This window comes from Watersipora subatra, chromosome 3, assembly GCF_963576615.1.
Source record: "Watersipora subatra chromosome 3, tzWatSuba1.1, whole genome shotgun sequence".
Lineage (NCBI taxonomy): Eukaryota > Metazoa > Bryozoa > Gymnolaemata > Cheilostomatida > Watersiporidae > Watersipora > Watersipora subatra.
The window spans coordinates 72641142-72661978 of NC_088710.1; the positions used below are offsets into that span (position 1 = coordinate 72641142).

The 20837-nt window shown below is 34.8% G+C and overlaps 1 protein-coding gene across 1 annotated transcript; it reads right to left on the reverse strand.

Moving 5' to 3' along the window:
* Window positions 1-673: 673 nt before the first annotated feature.
* On the reverse strand, window positions 674-12640 carry LOC137390216 (cyclin-dependent kinase 4-like). Its single transcript, XM_068076525.1, has 8 exons — window positions 12453-12640; window positions 11469-11682; window positions 11213-11359; window positions 8426-8567; window positions 8063-8194; window positions 4350-4543; window positions 2196-2334; window positions 674-1132 (listed from the first exon to the last, which is right to left on the reverse strand). Exons 2-8 carry the CDS (start codon window positions 11615-11617, stop codon window positions 956-958), a joined length of 1080 nt encoding a protein of 359 aa, XP_067932626.1. The 5' UTR covers window positions 11618-11682; window positions 12453-12640; the 3' UTR covers window positions 674-955.
* Window positions 12641-20837: the final 8197 nt, after the last annotated feature.

Genomic DNA, 20837 nt, shown 5'->3' on the forward strand with positions numbered 1-20837 from the left:
AAATAGTGCAGGTAATTTCATTGCTTTAGGGTTAGTTATATGTAGTTGCTGGTCACCCATTCATGTATTTACGGTGCTATCAAGTGCACCTGTTGTACAGATTTTCCAATGGTAACAATAGTCACTAGAACATGTAAAAATATTTTAGCATGATCCTAATCGGCTAACAATTTTTTTGGCAGCAGTGCAGGACTGCAGGTCTAGTGAATGCAAGAAACATTGTATAAATGAAACACGAGCAGATTAAGACTTCTGGAGACAAAGATTTGTCTGTCCTATCACTCGTCTAACTCAAGGCAATAGCCAAGCTAATTTGTGGCAGTTGTACCAGCCCCGTACTAATTTGTGTAAGCCCATATATGCTAAAAAACGATTGTTTGACAGCTCCCTGTCTGACAGTAGCATCCTAGGTGTCTCAAGTAGCGAGATCAAGGGAAAAGTGCTTAGTACACACCCTAGTTACCTAGTTAGAGCGTAAAAGTATAACCAATTATTTTCTCGTATTTAGTGTGGTCGCTTACAAAAAGTTTCATGGATGAATATAATGCATGGATGATGGGCTTCATGAAGTCACAGATGTGGTACCACATATCGGATATGACAATGGAGATATGAGGATAGCGATACGACGACAGAATACATAAAATAATTTTTGAGGGATGTTTTAGCACTCTTCACTTTAATTTATTTCAACTAATAAACAATAATATCAATCATTGCTGATTGATATTATTCGTCTAAATAAAAGGCATGGTATGAAAAAAATCTATTAGCGTAAGGAGTCTGTTACAGCGAGAAACCTTAACGAAGCAGTACTAAAATTCATTTATAAAACATCACTAAAAGGCACCGTATTTACTACAATACAAGAATTCTCAAAATGCACAAAATTTTTAGTATCCATTTTTTGGGTAAAATATTGTGGTGCACAAGTTCACAGGATAGTAAAAGTATATCATAGAGCTTGCTTGTTGATTGATGTATCACTTTTTTTATCAGTCTTGCCAGTGCTTCCATTTTCATTGTCTGTATTCCCGTTGCTTGATAGATCCTTCCTGTAGCTATCAAAGTAAGGATGCTGCAAGGCAGCGCTGGCAGTGATTCGCTCGTATTGGTTAAACTTCAGCAGCATCTGAAGAGGAGCGTATTATTCACAAAGTTATTAACCAAAAGACTATAGTGTTGTTACATGGGCCATTCAGGAAACAAACCATAAAATTAGTGTAACCTGACATGGGGTGTCCCACATGAATGTCAGGAGTTATCCATTAAATTAGTGATAAGACACGACAGCATGTTTCATACCAATTTTTATACACGAATAAAAAGGTGTCGCTATTTTCAGTTAGTTAATGATTTATGTTGAGTTTGAACGTGAAGTTTATATCAAGTGTGCATATGGATCCCACAGCAAGAATATGAATGTTTTATATTGTAGCAGCTAGTATTCTTGCTACGTAAAGATTTGCACACTCAGTTCCCAAATGGCCTGTGATTTACATCGTTTTGTATCAGTTTGACAGTAAAAATTATATCTAGTGTTGAACAGAGTTGAACCCTCGGAGAGTTATTTAATGTTATTGTTCCATGTGAACTCTACACGCAGCTCTCAAGTTAACAGACATTTCCAATGTTTTTCACTGAGTTTAATTATGAAATTTCATTTAAGGATCATAAAAGCGAATGCAATTTTTAGAAATACCAGTAGGTTATTTCTGAGTTATTTTTTCTTTCAAACCCAAGTTAATAAAAATATTGCAATTGAAATATCACCGAAGTTACATGTAGGCATATGGCATTGTTAATGACAGGAAGCATGTTGCATTTGAATAAAATAGAAGATTAGCTATAGGGAGATCTTCAGCTGTACAGCAAGTAGGTAGCAAGAAATTACTTGACAAACTAAAGGGCTACACAATGCTTTCGCTCGAGGAAGTTTGATGACAGCTTGATCCGGTAGAATTCCAGCAAAAATTTCTCTCTCTGTATGCTCAGTGCTCTAATGCCAATCTGGCTCTCCACCCCACACACAGCCCTTGTAACAATGGTACAAAGAACATGCTACTGTTGAGGACCACATGCCATTGACAATGTAGGGCAGGTTATTTTATAAAATTATGCATGCTTGGGGTGACACACCGATGTTAGAGTGCTGCTGCCATTCCAACCGAATGTGAGCTGTCTACAAAGATTACCTCCAGCAAATCTGGTCCAGATCGGTCAGTTAGCTCAGGAATTATGTCCTCCATTGGAAGCTGAGGGCTGTAGGGAAATGATGCTCGAGGTAATGAAATTTCTGCTGGCCATTCATTCTCATCTGGAAGCCCAATTATTCTGAAATTACAAGAACATGCGAGTATCAGCAACACTGTTGTTTTCTCCAACGTTATGACTGAAATTGAGAAACACCAGATGCCTGCGGGATTAAACAATAGGAAAACATTGAAGAATAGAAAAAGCTGTACTCTGAGTCAAAGAATGAAGAGTAGTTTGAAAGCTGGAGACCAACAATTTGCTCAGCGATAACCAGAATAATCGGTTTTTTATGGGATACTAAGGCATAGAAAAACCGATTTTAAAAATGAACAAAAAAACTTCCGTTTACTGCAAAATACACATTTTTATCAATGAAATAAAATTTGACCATGCTGGTACCGCATAGTCGGACCAAATAAATTTCACGTCATTGCCTGGTCAATGCATGAAGCAACAGTTAAAAATGAGGATCAAGTCAAGAAGCGATCGACTCACTATGAATGCACAACCTTAAGCTAGAATACCCAGTTTCTGATCCAGGAAGCCCAGCTTTAGCGAAATTCTGATGTTGACATATTTACTCTGTATCTATATAATGATTAATGCTTGTGTGTCTCTCTATGAGTTGACATATTTACTCTGTATCTATATAATGATTAATGCTTGTGTGTCTTTCTATGAGTTGACATATTTACTCTGTATCTATATAATGATTAATGCTTGTGTGTCTCTCTATGAGTTGACATATTTACTCTGTATCTATATAATGATTAATGCTTGTGTGTCTTTCTATGAGTTGACATATTTACTCTGTATCTATATAATGATTAATGCTTGTGTGTCTTTCTATGAGTTGACATATTTACTCTGTATCTATATAATGATTAATGCTTGTGTCTCTTTCTATGAGTTGACATATTTACTCTGTATCTATATAATGATTAATGCTTGTGCCTTTCTATGAGTTGACATATTTACTCTGTATCTATATAATGATTAATGCTTGTGCCTTTCTATGAGTTGACATATTTACTCTGTATCTATATAATGATTAATGCTTGTGTGTCTTTCTATGAGTTGACATATTTACTCTGTATCTATATAATGATTAATGCTTGTGTCTCTCTATGAGTTTTACTGAGTGCTGAGAAATTTGATTACACAGAATGAAGACTGGCCTTCCACTAACCTAAAGTCTACATATCATCAACACTCTAATCTATAATCTATAAAAATGAGCCGCTCATAGTTAGGATTACTATATGCTAGCATTTAAGTCTAAGAAGCTTAAAGATTGACACTTTTATAAAACACACAAATGGCCTCTTATTTTTACTTAACACCATTGGCTGGGGGATTTCTCTAAAGAATGCCAACACACCGCAATAATCTCCTACCTATAAAATGTGAGATATCTGTGAAAGAGACACATTTTGGGTCCTAATTAGAAATGTAGAACAATGTTCATGTTGACATGTGGTAGACAAGAGTAAGCATACCTAAATATCATGAGATCACTAGGGTATGTGGTCACCTGAATATCATGGGATTACTAGGGCATATATAGGGTCACCTGGATGCCATGAGATCACTAGGGTATATATAGGGTCACCCGAATATCATGAGATTACTAAGGTATATATAGGGTCACCTGAATATCATGAGATCACTAAGGTATATATAGGGTCCCTGAATATCATGAGATCACTAGGGTATATATAGGGTCACCTGAATATCATGAGATTACTAGGGTATATTATAGGGTTACCTAAATATCATGAGATCACTAGGGTATATATAGGGTCACCTGAATATCATGAGATCACTAGGGTATATATAGGGTCCCTGAATATCATGAGATCACTAGGGTATATATAGGGTCACCTGAATATCATGAGATCACTAGGGTATATATAGGGTCCCTGAATATCATGAGATCACTAGGGTATATATAGGGTCCCTGAATATCATGAGATCACTAGGGTATATATAGGGTCACCTGAATATCATGAGATCACTAGGGTATATGGTCACCTGGATTTCATGATATCACTAGGGTTCTAAAGTTGGCAAAGAAGTCAAAAATAACTAACGCGAATATCTTCTGGAGCTGAGTGATCTCTGACTGTCCGCAAAAGAGAGGACGTTTCGATATCATTTCAACAAACATACACCCGATGCTCCATAGATCAATGGCAGAACCATAGGCATCTTGCATGAGGACCTCCGGAGCTCTGTACCAGAGTGTGACAACAGTGGCAGTAAGTAGCATGGAGAATGTGTATATCTACAAATGCACAAACATAGCTAGCTGAAACGGCAGTTATATGGGTTATGTAATTTGGAATTTATTCCTGAAACTACCTATTAGATACAGTATAATTAGATGGAACAGAATAAGCATATTTTACGTGTTGAATATCTTCAGATAGAACAATATAACTCTATATTACACATTGTATAGCATTAGATAGAAATGTATAATTATATACTACGCTAGCAAAAGTATCAAATCAAGAGCTGTTTTGGCCGCTAAAGAATCATATTTATTTCTGTAAAATAGAGTGTCGATTTCAATAATGCTATACATTCTAATAATGAGAATTCCTAATAAGAATTCAAAGAAAACACATAAAACATGGTATTTTCTGATATTAAAAATTATTGAGGTGTATCCAAACTAATAATAATTATTATTTGCATTTCTTGCAACGGAGCATGTTCCAAAGCAAGTTTGGAACTTTTAATGTAGCTGTCCCTTGAATGAAGCATATGTTGCATCTCTTGCCGAATAATTGCACTGAAATCAGATTTTTTTTTCCGCCTGTTGCTTCATATCACTACTGAAATAAGGTTTAAAAAATTGAGGCCGTTCTCTTTGGAGAGGCAGCAATGACCCTAGTCTGTGATACACTTGTCCTTGTGGCTTTCATGTTGGCTTAAATCCAGATTTAGATGCATCATTGGATCCAAAGGCCATCATTTAAACAGCATTATTATATTTTTGAACGCATTGAAGAAAATGCTTGGGTTCTAAATTGTTGCCAAAATGACTTTTCAAAAGATCAGAAAATACCTCAAGAATAACTTTCTTCCAGAGCAGCAGAGAACGGATGTTTCATTCCTCCACATTTTTGCTTCACAATTCGCATATGTAACATTCATTCCATGAACTTGTACTGTTAGTTCAGAACTGAACTTTGACTAAGATCCTATAAAAAGCGCATAAATGTCTTGCACTAATGTCACCATATCCTCCAAGTGTTCTTCTTTCCCTTTGTGATTCAAGCCTTTCTAACTTTTGATCAGTGGATTGTGCTTGGATTCTTTGACTTTCCTGCTCAGTCTTATCTTGAAATCTCTTTCATCTTCTTTCAACTGATTTTTTGCCTCAATTGGGCTGTCCTTAAATGTTTGTTGTTCAAGCCTCTCAATGGATTAATTTTTGACTAGTCTGAGCAGCTTTAATGCATGGTGTTTCATTTCATTGAGCAGTTTTCTGAACTGTTCGACTTTGATGCTTTTGTGCAATAAAAATTCTTTTAGCTTTGTTCCTTTTTCCAATTTCTTCAGCAGTTTTATTTTGACAAATTTGTGAACTTCTGATGCTTTGGTCCGTAATTCTTGTCACCGCCTGTTCTGGGGCTTCCTTCTATCCAAGTATGTATGTATTTTCATTATTTTAATATACAACATATAAAGGTAATAAATTTGTAGAAAAATAAGGGTCCATATGCACAATAGCAGAGCTAATCATGGCGCCGAACCCAAGTCAGCAGACAAAGCAGCTAAAAGTCAATAGACCTAAGCTATCCCAGTAATCCAAGCAGATGTTTCAAAGTCACTTTAAATTTGTGAGCATTGGCAATCAAGCATAGACTGCCAGGTAATAGGTTCCAAGCCCGTGCCATCTGACAGGAGACCTGTCTATGTCCACACGTAGTAGAAGAAGACGGGAATGGAAGAGATAGTAATGAATTTCTAGTAGGGTAAGCTGGATGTGATGAAGGATGGTTGTAGAATTTATTATGTGCTAAAATACAAATGCGTAAAGTATAAAGTTGATGAAAAGGTAAAATGTTACTATAAAGTTGATGAATAGGTAAAATGTTACTAAATTTAAACAGTGAAGCAGAAGAATATGTGGAAGGTTTATGATAAATGATTCTAAGTAATCTTTTCTGTATGGTAAGTATTTTATTCAGGTAAGTCCTAGATATCTTTCTTTTTGCTCTTCAATTCTCTCAAGTTTGTGTTACAGTGACTCACATTATCTCTGCTGTTTCTTTTTGTGTGCGAATTTGAATTTTGTAAATGTTGTTCTTTATTTGGAGACATTGTGGTTGTAGTGTTTTGCTATATACTAGCATGATAAGTTTGGAGTTATAGCTCACTAGTCTATTTTAAGATATGTAGATCGTGAAACCTATACAATGGATAAAGGCACTCTAATTAGTGGAATATTACTACACAAAGTAAAAAAACGTAAAATGTATAAAGCATTATGTAGAAACATATAACATGCAGGAAAACTGACAAATAATACAGAATAGCAAGCAAAATGACATATTATGGATAACATCTGTTTCACTGCCCTTGTGCCTCCGTAATCATATTACTAGCATACTAGCGTCACATTCTTTAGTCTATTTGTTATTTGTAAAACAGCTGTATATATGTCAAAGGTAAGTCTTATTTGCTAAGAAAAAAAAGCGGCAACAAACAAAATTTGGTGACCCACAAGCAATGCTATCATTGGTCATCATCAACAGACTACCCAAAAAATCAGTGAAGAGGACAGGCCATGAGTCACCCCTCAGGGTAACCAGAGTGCGCAAAAACTAATGGCCAAAGCAGTCACAGAAATGTGAGACAATGCTTACTAGGCTCTTCACAGTGGTTCTGGATTTATAAACGAGGCAAATTTATTTTCAAAAAAGCTCTTGGCTTTCTTTGATTTAAACTTTTTTAGTTTTAATGAAAGTAAATGAACATCGAATAAAAACTTTCCCTTTTTAGTAAAAGTAAATTTGACCTTGCATATGGTTTCGCTTTGGCAATAACAATGATTGTGAAAACTGACAACTTGTGTACTTTCTGAAGATTCATTTAGAACTACGATCAAAACAGGTACTTGGGCTTTTATAATCCTTTTATATTGCAAGATCTTCATGCATGATCAGCAATGAACTTGCTTCATTGCTGATCATTATATGCTGATTATATGCTGACATACACTGATCATGTATGAAGTATTGCACAATATTTTTAATTGTCGCATCACTTTTCTCAATCATTGCAGCATGCTTGTAAGAATTGAGGAGAAAATCTGTTCAAGTCTAAATTTACAGCAAAAGCAAAAACTTATGTAATCTTCAAGGAAGATCATTAATTTAGCCACGGCAGTGGCCTCCCAAGGCAGCCATCGACATTAGTGCACCATCTTTTAAGTTCCTCTTGCCCCAAGGATCTTACATGCCAGGCTTCAGCTCTCCAAGTGTCTTGATTTTATAAGGAACAAACAAACCGACACACAATCTCATGAACTCCAAAAAATTAAATATATATGTTGTATATTTTATACATTGTTGTTTAGATGGAATGCTCTAAATAATGAATTTATCCCTCTTGATACTCACATAAATACAATTCACTCATGAAAATCAAATGTGTGTAGTGTTATATAAAACATAGTGCACATATACGAGTAGGTATATCGATGTATCGTTCGACATAAAACACTTGTGTAAGCAAAGCAATATGCGTAGGTGGACAACACGTATGGCATGCGAAAGAAAAGACTCACCCTTGCAAGTCCCATGTCAGCGAGCTTAAGGCAGCCATTTGAGAGCAAAATATTCTGAGGTTTTAAATCTCTGTGAACGATTTTATTCGAATGCAGAAAGTCGACACCTTGAAGCATCTGATACATGAAGTCCTAAAATACAGTAGTTCACAAAATGTAAATCATAAGAACACATTTGAATGAATACATGCATTTCTTTAGAATGGCCTAAATAAAACAGGACACTTTCCAAAAGACATTAGATAATGGCTGCCTGCTGACACAATGCTAAGCAAGGTAGCCATTACAGCTATGAGCCAGCGTTCTCATTTTCAAAGCTACTTCAGACTAAAAATATGTTGAGAGACCGTCATAGACAGAGACCTTAACTGTGCAGAGAGGTAGACCTGGCGGTGGACACCTCCTAATATACTGTGACAGATCCATACTCATAAATTCAAAGACAAAGGTAAGCGTCGTTTCTCTGTCTCCTTGAGTATAGTCGCCTACACAAATGTCGAGCAGCCTGCAAGAGGAAATGGCAATTAAAGCAAACTGAGCAGGGCAGATCATTTGATTAAGTCCCACTTATCCACACAAGAACTCTAACTTACTAACAGAGACACAGTCTAATCTCTACATGCGAAACCATCAAAACTATCACATTTTGGAGTAGATGTGTGCGCAGCCAAAGCAAAATATATACCATTGTAAAAATCACCTCCGTTAACCGCCATCATGAATGTTGAAAAATCGGCTTGGTAGTGGGCTCGTTTGACAAATTTTGTTATTTAGAACACCTTAATTGGTTTTTAAATGTGCTTAAAGTTGTGAAACTCAAGATATTTGTAAAGTTTAACTACTAAAATGCTGTTAATTTTCCTATTCCTTTTAGTATACGAATAAGTATTTTAGTTAGTGCCCTGTAAGAATACACTGTATTTTGTTATATGAATAAGTATTTTAATTAGGGCCCTGTAAGAATACACTGTATTTTAGTATATGAATAACAATTTTAGTATACACTGTAAAGTATACACAAGTATACTCTACAGTGTACGCAAGTATACACTGTTAGTATATACTGTTAGTATATACTGTTAGTATACACTGTAGAGTATACACGTTGTTAACTTGTCAGTATACACGACGTTAGTAAAAACCCATTAGCAATCCTTAATAAACATTTCAGACAATTAAACAATTGCATTTAAAGCTGAATAAAAAAATAGCTAAATTTCATATCATATATGAAACTAAATTAATATATGTAATAATCAATAACCAGAGATTTTATAGCCATTTTGTCTGTGAAGTAAAGAGTGGTTAACGAAGATATAGCCTAAGATGCGCGAGAAATGATAAAAACAGAAGTACAATCATTGATAAAGATCTGAACATAGGTAACAAGAACTGTAAATTTGAAATTAATTTAGCTTATGTTATTTTATATTTGATTTTTTCGACATGTTAGTTTTAATGATCCACTCATTCCATATCTATTAGTTTCGGGCTTTCTTTTCTTTGCATCACTTGCATGCTCTTCTTCACTCCAATTACTAAACAGCTTTAAAAATATTAGATTAATTAATAATAGATTTAATCCAATTGGCTCATTTTTATTATAATATGTGGTTTCAATCCAAAGAAAAACATTACACCATTGCCACTACTTGCACTAGACCTCTTGCAATTCACACTTTTAAAACTGAGAAAGGATGGTTTGAAACGCTGGTTAACATTATTCAAATGCCATGGAACCCAACTATGCGAAGGACAACTGCGGACATAAGTGCTGATTTACTGAACTGCAATGTTTTGAATAATATTAAATGCTCTATGATGAAAATTCCTCTGGGTGTAAAGCCGGATATTTGCTTGAATTTTGCATCACATGTTGGAAAATTCATATGGTTGAATTGATTTTACGAGATATTCAACCATGTGATAGCAGATTTATTATAAATACTACAGGGAATGTTAAATCCATCATACGCTTATCCATATCAAGATTGATGAACGGCTAAAGGTTGACTTGCAACAAAATTCACAATACAATTATTTGGTATCAAAAGATTCACTATGTCTTACTCTGTTGTCTTGTAGGTGCCAAATATGTGGGAATGTGATTACAAGCTCTTAAAAGCTCAAAAACGAACAGTTAATTGCAGCCACACGAGACTGCCGTAGTTTGGATTCTCTTTCCAAAGCGGCTCAAACGTGACATAGTTGTGGTAGATGGTTTCTGTTTACACTTTCATGCAACCTTATTCGTCGAAATATTTTCACAAATATACTTCGCGCATTCAATAAAACCATATCTATTGTTCTTACGCGTCTGTTTTATCTTCATTGTAATGCTGTCACTTTTAGCAGTGATATCTTATAACTTACCGTAAAAATTCATTTAATTTTTTAACCTTACCTCGAAGGAGTACATATCATTGTCTGATAATCATGACGAGCCTGTTGGTCACCTGTGATAATCGAAAAGTGCTACAAAAATTATTTTCGAAGTATTGGGTCACATGATCAGATTACGACTTGACGATTAGTTCAAGCCGAAACAAAACTGTAAAGTAGCGAGAATCTATATTTGATACGGGATCTTCGGTAAAACCCGAAGTGTTTGTCATAAACTAGTGCTACGATAGGTTTATATTGAGCTTTTTATTGGCCTTTCAATTCACGTGAGAACATCACGTGACAAGACAATAACCAAACTGTCATGGCTACGTCAGAGAAATAAACGGATTCCAATCTACCACTGCTTTTCGTTTTTGAGCTTTTAAGAGCTTGTAATCACATTTCCACATGTTTGGCACCTACAAGACAACAGAGTAAGACATAGTGAATCTTTTGATACCAAATAACTGTAATGTGAATATTGTTGCAAGTCAACCTTTAAGATAGACTGATGACCTGATTGACTAGAGGAGGTTGGTGAAAGGTCAGTATAAACCCGACCTAATTAACCAAAGGAAGTTGAGGAAAGGTAAGTGTGAGCATGACCTGATTAACTAGAGGAGGTTGATAAAAGGTAAGTATAAACGTGATCTGATTCACTAGAATAAGTAAAATAGCAAAAAGTAAAATATATAAATCACCAGGCAATAAAGTTGCGCAAGAACTACAACTTCCAACAACTACAAAAACAAATGCCTTTCTAACCTGACAATGTTGGGATGTTCACATTTGTCCATCCTCCTCAAGACAGCAATCTCTCTAAGTGCATTGAGAGGTACACCTTCCTCCGTCAGTTTCATCCGAATTTTCTTTAAAGCTACAAACTTACTGCCATCTCTCAGATCTCTTGCCCTGAAATGCTTGTCAATTAGTTTTGAGCTGTGACAGAACTCCGCCAAATATCCATATCTGCTAGCAGGTAAAGCGCGGCTAAAGTTACATGGTAGAAGTGTATGCTCACCTGTATACCGATCCATACGCACCACTTCCAATAAGGTTGAGAGATTCATAGTTTTCTGTTTTGCCACTGTCATCCTCAGCATCACCAGAGTGTTGGAGAGGAGACTGTCGAACAATCGGTTCGGTGGGTTGAGTAGTAGGTGATACCATAGTTAGCTTTCAATGCTTTCACTAGTAACTGTTATTTTTGCACTCATCACATCTTACCTAGTCAACTACAACAATTGAACATATTGCTGATAGCATCTGTAATGATAGCCATCCGCTTAGTTTCACTACAAATGTCTGAGCTCCATTATGAAGAGAGTTTTCACTATGATTTCTTTGTTTACAACTATGGTTTTATGACAGGATCCACAGGTGGTAGAGTCATTGATTTGACATCATGTTCGAGTGTTTTACTGCCATCCTGCATACAATAGCAAATTTTCCCTGTACGTTTCTGATATTTACAGGCTAGTAGCGGCCAATTCTACTATTTGAAAAACAATTTTGGGCATTCTACTGCCAATATTTAGAGGAAAGTATACAGATTGGCATTGCTGGTAGCTCATATTTGAGTAAAGAAATACAAAACTGCTTGAAGGTCTCTGTTATTATATGTTGATGGCATATTTAGCATGTTTACTAAAATGTGAAGGTATAATTTTACGGCTATACGTGTGAACAAGATGGATTGAAATTGCGAACCCGTGCAAATAAAGATACACCAAAATGAAAGGCATCCAACACGTTCTGTCAAGTCGTTTGCCGAGTTCCTACATGACTTCAGCAAGACAACATCACTTGTGTTTACTTAATGGGTCAGTCATAGCTAAACTTTAATAATCTGCATTCAAATAGCTAACACCATCATAGATGAATCATCTAAATTCTAAACGATGGTAAAAGCAATCAGAAATGCAGAGGGTCGTACGTGTAAAAATTACCGTGGTTTTATAATCTTATTCAACTATAAGAACGGTTACCATCATTATAATCATACCATAAGTGAGCGTCAATATAGTTACTAAAGAATACTTCTTGAACTGATGATAATCAGAACATGAACTCAAATAGGCAGCGTCTAAAAATTCTCGCCACAACTGCTCGGATTTCCCAAACAAAGAAATGCGCTTTTATTATCTCAGCATTCATTCATAAAAATTTATCAATGTGGTTTTAGCTCGGGGAGAAAAGGCGCTGCCAAAATGTGCTCGACCACATTGAAGTCTCTAACATTATAGTTTGAGTGAAGCACACAAAATACCAACACAGATATTTCGGACTATAATCCTGGATTCGCTGTTAGAATGGCGTACAATATTAATAATCGCAAATAATAAACTTCCGTCCGCGAAAAATCGCAAAAGCTGAGAATAATCTCTAAATTTCACAAAGTAAGCAGCAACCCAGTTTAAAGCTATCAAACTTTTGCAATGCAAAATCGATTTAAGAGATCATTTTTGTTCTTCATATTATAACTACATGTATTTCATCATTGGACTGTTTGCACTACTTAGTAGTATGACATTTGTCGGAAGCAGAGTTGTTTACAAACTATGTTTGCGTTATTGGCAACTTTCACGCCCTCCTTCCGAAGCAATTTCGATCTGAGCTATGAAGCAAGTTATTTCAAATGTTTACAAACAGATGTCGATACGCAAACACTTTGCCTACTCAACGTTAGGTCTGAAGCTTCAAATTTTTTAGAACAGCGATTGAAACACAACCATTTGTTGCTAACTTTCCCTTGGAGCAAATGCGATTATATCAATAACCGTTCGTTAGTTACTTGTACCCTACATGTTTTATCATAGCTACCGTAGCATCTTACTTTTTAAAGGTTAAAGATGTTTGTTTGTTTATTTTCATCTATAATATAACCACAAAAAATAATATGAAGAGTGTTTCTAACAGTATAAAAATACAAGAGAAATAGAAAAAAAATGTCACTCCAGGGAAGGTGATGATGAGATCCCTGTGCGCAATAGCAAGGCTAATCAAGGCGCGGAACCTGAAAGTAGAGTCAGCAGAAGTATGTCTAGTTGGTTTATTCGTCTGGTTGTCTGAGGTAGCGCTTCAGTTCATTTTTGAAAGAATTAGCATTTACAATTTTACGCAGTGTAACCGGTAGTAGATTCCATAGCAATGACTCCTGACTCTATGTAATGTTAATATTAGTTTGTTCAGTATTTTTTATTAAGATTTATTTTAGCTTTACAAATAATCTGTATACACAAATCCGTATACATGTATATGAGTAGCCTCTTCATAAACAGTTATGCAAAAAGGGTGTTGCATACATGTTAGAATTGATAAAAGTAAAAAGTTATTTAGTACATCATGTTTTGTAATAATAGTATTCAAAATTTTTTATTTGTTTAACGTCATTAAGCAAAGATTATAATTCTTATGTACGTGCTACGTTTGTTGAACGTAGCACGTACATAAGAACGTGCTACGTACAATTTGCTGCTGTACGTTTTGTTGAAATGCAAGGTGGCAAAATTGGTTTTTTATTTTTCAGTTGTTTATAGACCACCTAATAATAAAGATGTATTGCTTATTCCAAGCTTACTCGAAGAAATAGGGAAAGCAATGAGTAGCAAGAAAGATCCACTTTGTATTTGCGGAGACTTTAACCTTCCCCAAATTGATTGGGATCATTACAAGAGTAATAGCAATTTCTCACTCTGTAACCCATTCTTATATAAATTAGCAGAGTTAAATTTGCAACAACATGTTCACCAGTCTACCCACATTAAAGGAAACATTTTAGATTTGGTCCTTACAAACACTTTTTTGTATCTAGGGTTGAGGTATCAGATCCACTGTATGGTGACCATAGTATTATCTCTATGGAACTTGATTTTACTCCAGATATTTATAAATCAGAAACAGATATTATTTGGTTGCATTTAAAAACAAATATGGAAGAAGCGGAATCAATTTTTCCCAAGTATCAAGAACAAATTTCTTCTATGATAAAAAACAAACAAAGCACAAGTAATATCTACGACCTGTTTATTAACGGTATCAACGAGCTGAGAAACGAATGTATACCTACCAAAAAATTGAAAACACAGCAAAATGATCCAAAATGGATGACTGCAAATATCAAAAAAATATGAATAAGCAAGGAATGTTTCACAGAAAAATGAAACGTGAAAATACATACTATGCTATAAAAAATACAAAGGTATGAAAAAATCCAATAAAAAGTTAGTGCAACAAGCTAAGAGATCATATTTACATACACGACTATAAAAACCACTACTCACTGGCAATAGTAAACCTTTTTTCAACTACCTAAAAGAGTGTAGAAGCAATGCAAGCAACATCATTCCAGATCTTAAATATGATGATAAGTTGGCTCAAATACCAGCTGAGAAAGACATGTTTCTAAATTCCTTTTTTGAATCTGTCTTTGTCAAAGATGATGGCCAATCACCTGAAATGAAATCAGTGGATATACCTAAAGATAAAACTGACTTGATAATTTCTAGAGAAGGAGTATTCAACCTGTTGCGAAATCTAGAGGAAAGTAAAACTGGTGGACCTGATTATTTGTCTAGTAAAGTTTTAAAACTGTTTTCTCGCATTATAGCTCCATGTCTTACGGAGATTTTTCAATACTCGTTAGACAGTTACACAATACCATCAATCTGGAAAGTTGCTAGGGTCATACCTATTTATAAAAAAGGAAGTAAAGAATTACCCACTAACTACAGACCAGTGTCTTTGACTTGCATTACTTGTAAACTTCTCGAACATATTGTATCTTCTAAAATTCATGATCATCTAAACACACAACATTTTGCACGATAGTCAGCATGGATTTAGAAGTGGAAGATCTTGTGATTCCCAGCTTGTTTATACAATTAACGATCTTGCTTCTAATCTGGATAATAGAATTATTACAGATGTAATCATATTAGATTTTTCTAAGGCATTTGATACTGTGAATCATCGTAAACGTTTAATCAAACTCAGCTATTACGGTATAAATGAGAAACTTATTTTTTGGATAGAGGATTTTTTATCGAACCGAAGGCAATTTGTTTCCGTGGAAGATGCCAACTCTCCATTTTGTCCAATTAACTCAGAAGTGCCCCAAGGGTCAGTTATGGGACCCCTTCTTTTTTTATTGTACGTTAATGACTTGCCAGACCTTATGGTGTCAGAATGCCGGCTGTTTGCTGACGATACTCTTTTATTTAATTCCCGCGTCAACAAAGCGGTATTGCAACAAGACCTTAGGGTACTCCAAAAGTATTCTAATGAGTGGCAATTGACTTTTAATGTTTCTAAATGTGCTGTTCTTTCAGTTGGAGAGTCGAATTCAAAAGCAAGTTATTTTTTATGTGACCAACGTTTAGACAATGTTGATTCACATCCATATCTTGGCATTGAGTTGCAAAAAAACCTGAAATGGGAAACTCACTATGTAAAAATAATAAGCAAAGCTAATAGAACATTACATATGCTAAGGAGAGTTTTAAAGCATGCTGACACAAAAACTCGGCAGATTGCTTATTTTTCTTTGGTGAGGCCACTTTTAGAGTACGGTTGCATGGTATGGGACCCGTTTATGAAAAAAGATATCAAAAGATTTGAGAAAATACGGAACACCGCTTTAAGGTTCATTTTTAAACTAAAGGGGCAAGTCAGTTTTACAGAAATAAGAGCAAATACAGGGATCGAGAGTTTAGCTAAATGGCGAAAAGATATTAGGTGTGCATTTTATTTAAAAGCGGTGGAGGGGAACTTTACGGTCCCTGATTTTAAAAATACTATCAAGCACCACAACACTCGACAGAAAGCAGGTCTGTTTGTGCCAACAATCAGGACAAATGCGTTTTTTAATTCTTTTTGGCCGAGAACAACTCGAGACCTGAGAGGTTTTTAGTAAAGAATTTTTGTAATAAAAGAGTTCCCACGCCTTTCCTTCTTTCTAGAAGGGTGTAGTGGGAAAATTTTTAGATTAGATTAGATAGCTACAAACAGTTTAATAGTTCGCTGAAGCAGTACGGTATTTACAGTTGATGAGGTATAAAAGCTCTTTTACAATGTCTTTTTGTTTCTTCAGTGAATATCACTATAGCTGGTTAGTTTAGGTTAGCCTTTGTATCTAGATCATTTTATAGTCATTACATCGACCAGGTTATTTATTTGTTTCTAACCAAGTTGATGAGTATTCTTCTTAAACCACCTTGTTTGACTTTTAGGTGCTTGAATTACTCATGCTTATGACTTATGTGTTTACTGGACTTTTTGCTAACTCATGAATTTCATTTTATTCCTTTAAAACCTTTGAGTAGCCTTATTTGTTTGTATATGAAATGGTAACATCACAACTTTGCTTATTTTTTATTGCTTGTTATGTCCTATGAGACACAACAGAAACGGTCAGATAGTTACTTTTTTACTTTGCTTTCTTTAATATAATCATTTAAAAAATGTCGTTTTTGGCTGTGGAATAAGTTAATAACTATATTCATGCTATTTTGATAGAAGCACTCTTTACAAGAACGTTGCAAAATGATCATGGGAGCTTAAAATAAAAATAAAATGTGACAATGGGTTATGTCAATGTGCATGTATGACTGCGTATTAGATAGGATATTGTTGTATTTTCAAGTTGAATACAATACACAATAAAATGGCTAAGTTATCAAAAGATATTTAGCTGACTACATTTGCTAGAAGATGAGCAATAATGGACTGAGTATTATATTGCAACTAAAAAAGACAATGATATTTCTAAGGCATATGACTATCAAAAGAAGACTCATGTGTTCTTTTATTATTTATATTCATATTTATGATTTATTCATAATATATTAGACTCATGTGCACATGAGTCTAATATATCTAATAAATCATCTTATAGAGTAATGAATGCGTATTATACTACATTAATAACTTGCCCAAATACAAACAAATATTTTCCAAGCCATTTGTGTTCTCTCTGGAATGCTGCTAGATCTGTTAATCTTGTTGACAGATCTAAATGTCCAATTGCCAGAGGTATATTGATAACAGGTTTACTAAGGGGCAGCTGTAATAGTACGGTTAGGATATTGTTTCCTAATTCAGTGTCAATCATGTAGCGGGTAAATGATATGAAAACGAGTTTCTCTGAAGTGTGTAAGCGTCGAATTCGTTTTTTTAGGATTGCTATGTCAGTGGCTCTAAATCGTGGACGTAATTGATGACTTAATTGATGATTAAAATTGATGACTAAATCAGTGCTTATTTTTTCTGTCCATAAGAAATTATGCTGGTGAGTAACTATTATAAATAGGTGTGTTCCTAATAGGCTCTGTCCTGCTTGTTGAGAAAATATGCTATGGTTATTATGGATTTCTATGTTCCTACATTAGCTTGTAAAAAGTGAGAACAACTGGTGGTGCTACAGAATTGGTATTTGGTTTACTTACATTTTGCGACCCATTCTCTAATACTAATTGTCTGGCAAATGTTGGTTTATAGCCTCAATTGCCACCTTGCGTTTAGTGATGTCTAATTTAACTGCTCCGACAGTATAATTGTATAAAATGCACAAAGAATGGCCATCCTGTCCAATAAATAATCACCTAATAAGATTTGCTGCAAGATGAACAATCATAATTTATATCGCATCTCAGGAAGGTATTGATATAACTAACACATATAACCGCCATGAGAAGACAACTTATTTTTACATGAAATTCTTGCACAATATCTGATAAAAGTGATAATTCTAACAAAAATCATAACATTTCCTGTTTTTCGACATGTGAAAATTACATATCTAAAAAATTATGTCTATATGAAGAAGTTTCTTTCAACATACTTAAATCACAATCCTTATGCTTCACCTTCTTATGTGTTTGAGATATAAGTTTTATGCCTATTCAAGGGCTATTCAAATTTATGCCTCTTCAAATGCAAAAAGCAACAGACTTTGAGAGGTCTGGCTATAGTGTCATGTAATTGCATTCAACATGATCATTTACAGACTATTTATTATCATGTGAAACATTTTGCAATTCTTTTGGCGAATTCCTTCGTAGCGCTAGCGAAAGAAGTCGCAATTATATTGACATTCATTATAACCTGTATCAATCAAACACTACCTGCATTCTAGAATGGTTATCTTTTCTTACCTCCATTTTCCTTTACCATTACCCATAACTTAAATGTACCAAATGGCCTAATACTAAAATGTTTTTTACCTTTTGCGTAACCATCATGATAAAATTAATGCTAATTGCATTATCGAGTTTAGTTTTTATCTATTCTGAATTACATGCACAAGTTAATTTTGTGTTCATGCAGTAGTCTTCTCTGCGACGAGTGAACAGGTGATAACACTGTAGCCAACATCTGCGTGTTTCTGAATGCGGTCAAATCACCCAGCCAATCGTTACTCCAATTAAAAGACTTTTATTATCACTCTGAATATTCCTATACTTCCATTTAACTGATTGTGAGAACTAATCTCATGTTTTACTTTTTGCAATTGTGTCTATGCTCATGACTAACAATTTGGGACTTTTTATCTCACTTTGAAATGTTCCATATACCAACATATTAGAGGATGTCCTATAAGACCTGTAAAATCATCTTAGTACTTCCATCGGGAAGTTCTTTTACATTTATCACGTAAAACAAGTTTTAAAATGAACAAGAAACAACTACAACTGCTTTTAAATTTTGGGTATGATATGATGTCTGCTGATGACTACCAATCATTTTGTCAAAGCATTGTGATCTTTTTATAATATTAGCACAAGCATCAATTATTATCCGATGTAATATCTCTGTTAGACGCTCATACCTGGGTGGACAAAAGGAAACTTGTCAATATTGTGAAAGAAATTACCAATCAAGCGGTATTTAATGGAAATCAGATATTGAGTCTTAGTGAAGACACGTTTCAACCTGTAACAATAGCAAATGTTTCAGTCCACTTTGGTTCATCAACTAGTACTAATTGTGCTAGCCGTTCTCAACTATAACACCCTAGTTTTTCAACTTGTTCAGCTTTTTCTTTAATTTAACTATAATCTGCCTTAGCTGTATAACTTGTGACAGTGCATTAGATTTCAACTTGAGGTTACGGTATTGGATCTACCAATCTTACCAAACATCGTAAGGTTTTATGCATACCCAACAAGTTCAGCTGACTCACTCTTTTGTCTACTTAGATAGAGCTCTGATGTAGCATGCATTCCTATTAATGTCTGGTTGTTTTTCATTTGGTTACATAAAACTTAAAATAATTAATCTTATTGTATGGTGTGTGGAACATCTAGCTTTATTCACCTCAAAACAGACAATCCAGCATCGCTATGATCCTTAAGCCTGGGCTTTGATCTAATTATTGTTTGTCATTCAGTTTTGAAAAGCTACCCTCAGATATTGCAGTCACCCACACATATATCTCATTAATCCTAAATACATTGTTCTTTTATGTTGATATATAGCGGCCATGCATTCCTATACATAATCCCATGGGGCTGTCTACTCTCTTCACATACAGTATCATGCATTTGTCGTATCACATTTATTGCGGGCTCCACTCAACTTTGCATCAATGTTGCTGTACACTTCATTGAAAGGTTCACTATTGCCACAGTTTTGAGGCAGTTTTTTGTATACAATGTATTTGCTTTTTGTTAGCACGTTGACCTGCAATACATACGGTTTTTAGTATCACAGGAAATTTGGCAGATCTGTTAGTCATCATGTGATTCGATGGATCTATTTACCATGTATATTGTTTTTCCTTTATCAAGTTCTTTTGGCTATTCATGGTTATCACCTTCTTATGTTCTGAGCTAGAGTTCAACTAGATCAAGAATTATCTCGGGATTCATCTGTAGCTTATGATTTGGCATCTTATCACTCATGCCAGTAAGTAATTTTGTTTTTGGTATACCATGACAGTTACCTACATAGATTGAAGTTAGTACATTTTGCAGCTAGCTTATGAGTTCTGATGAATTGCTCATTTGTTTTCCTTGGCTCTTTGTGTTCTAGACCCTACACCATAGATACTGCTATATTATCTTTTTCACATTGGCCAGTTTTGCTGTGACTTAACTTAGAATTGGCCTTATTTGATGCTTTTTGTAAATTCATTTTTCAGCTAGTCAGTCTCTCTATTTAAACTGATGAATCTCAATAGCGAGCTGAACTGAAATTCATCGCTTGCATTCTGTTAACTTTTCTAATCTTCAAATTTGTTGTTTCCAAATTAGCTATTCCCTCAGTTGTTAGAGTGTCTTATAACATTAAGTTGTTTGCAAAACTCTGGAAAACAAGGGCATGTTTTGTATTATCATATAAAATTGTATCAGTTTGGTTTAGAAAACAAGTGTTAGTGATCTTATTCATT

Excerpts from the sequence above, each read along its gene's own strand:
- LOC137390216 (XM_068076525.1), bottom strand. The coding sequence starts at position 11,617 with ATGGTATCACCTACTACTCAACCCACCGAACCGATTGTTCGACAGTCT. Across the intron at positions 8,568-11,212 it reads GAACATCCCAACATTGTCAG|GCTGCTCGACATTTGTGTAG; the intron begins GTTAGAAAGGCA and ends TTCCTCTTGCAG. Across the intron at positions 8,195-8,425 it reads TACCTCTCTGCACAGTTAAG|GACTTCATGTATCAGATGCT; the intron begins GTCTCTGTCTAT and ends ACTGTATTTTAG.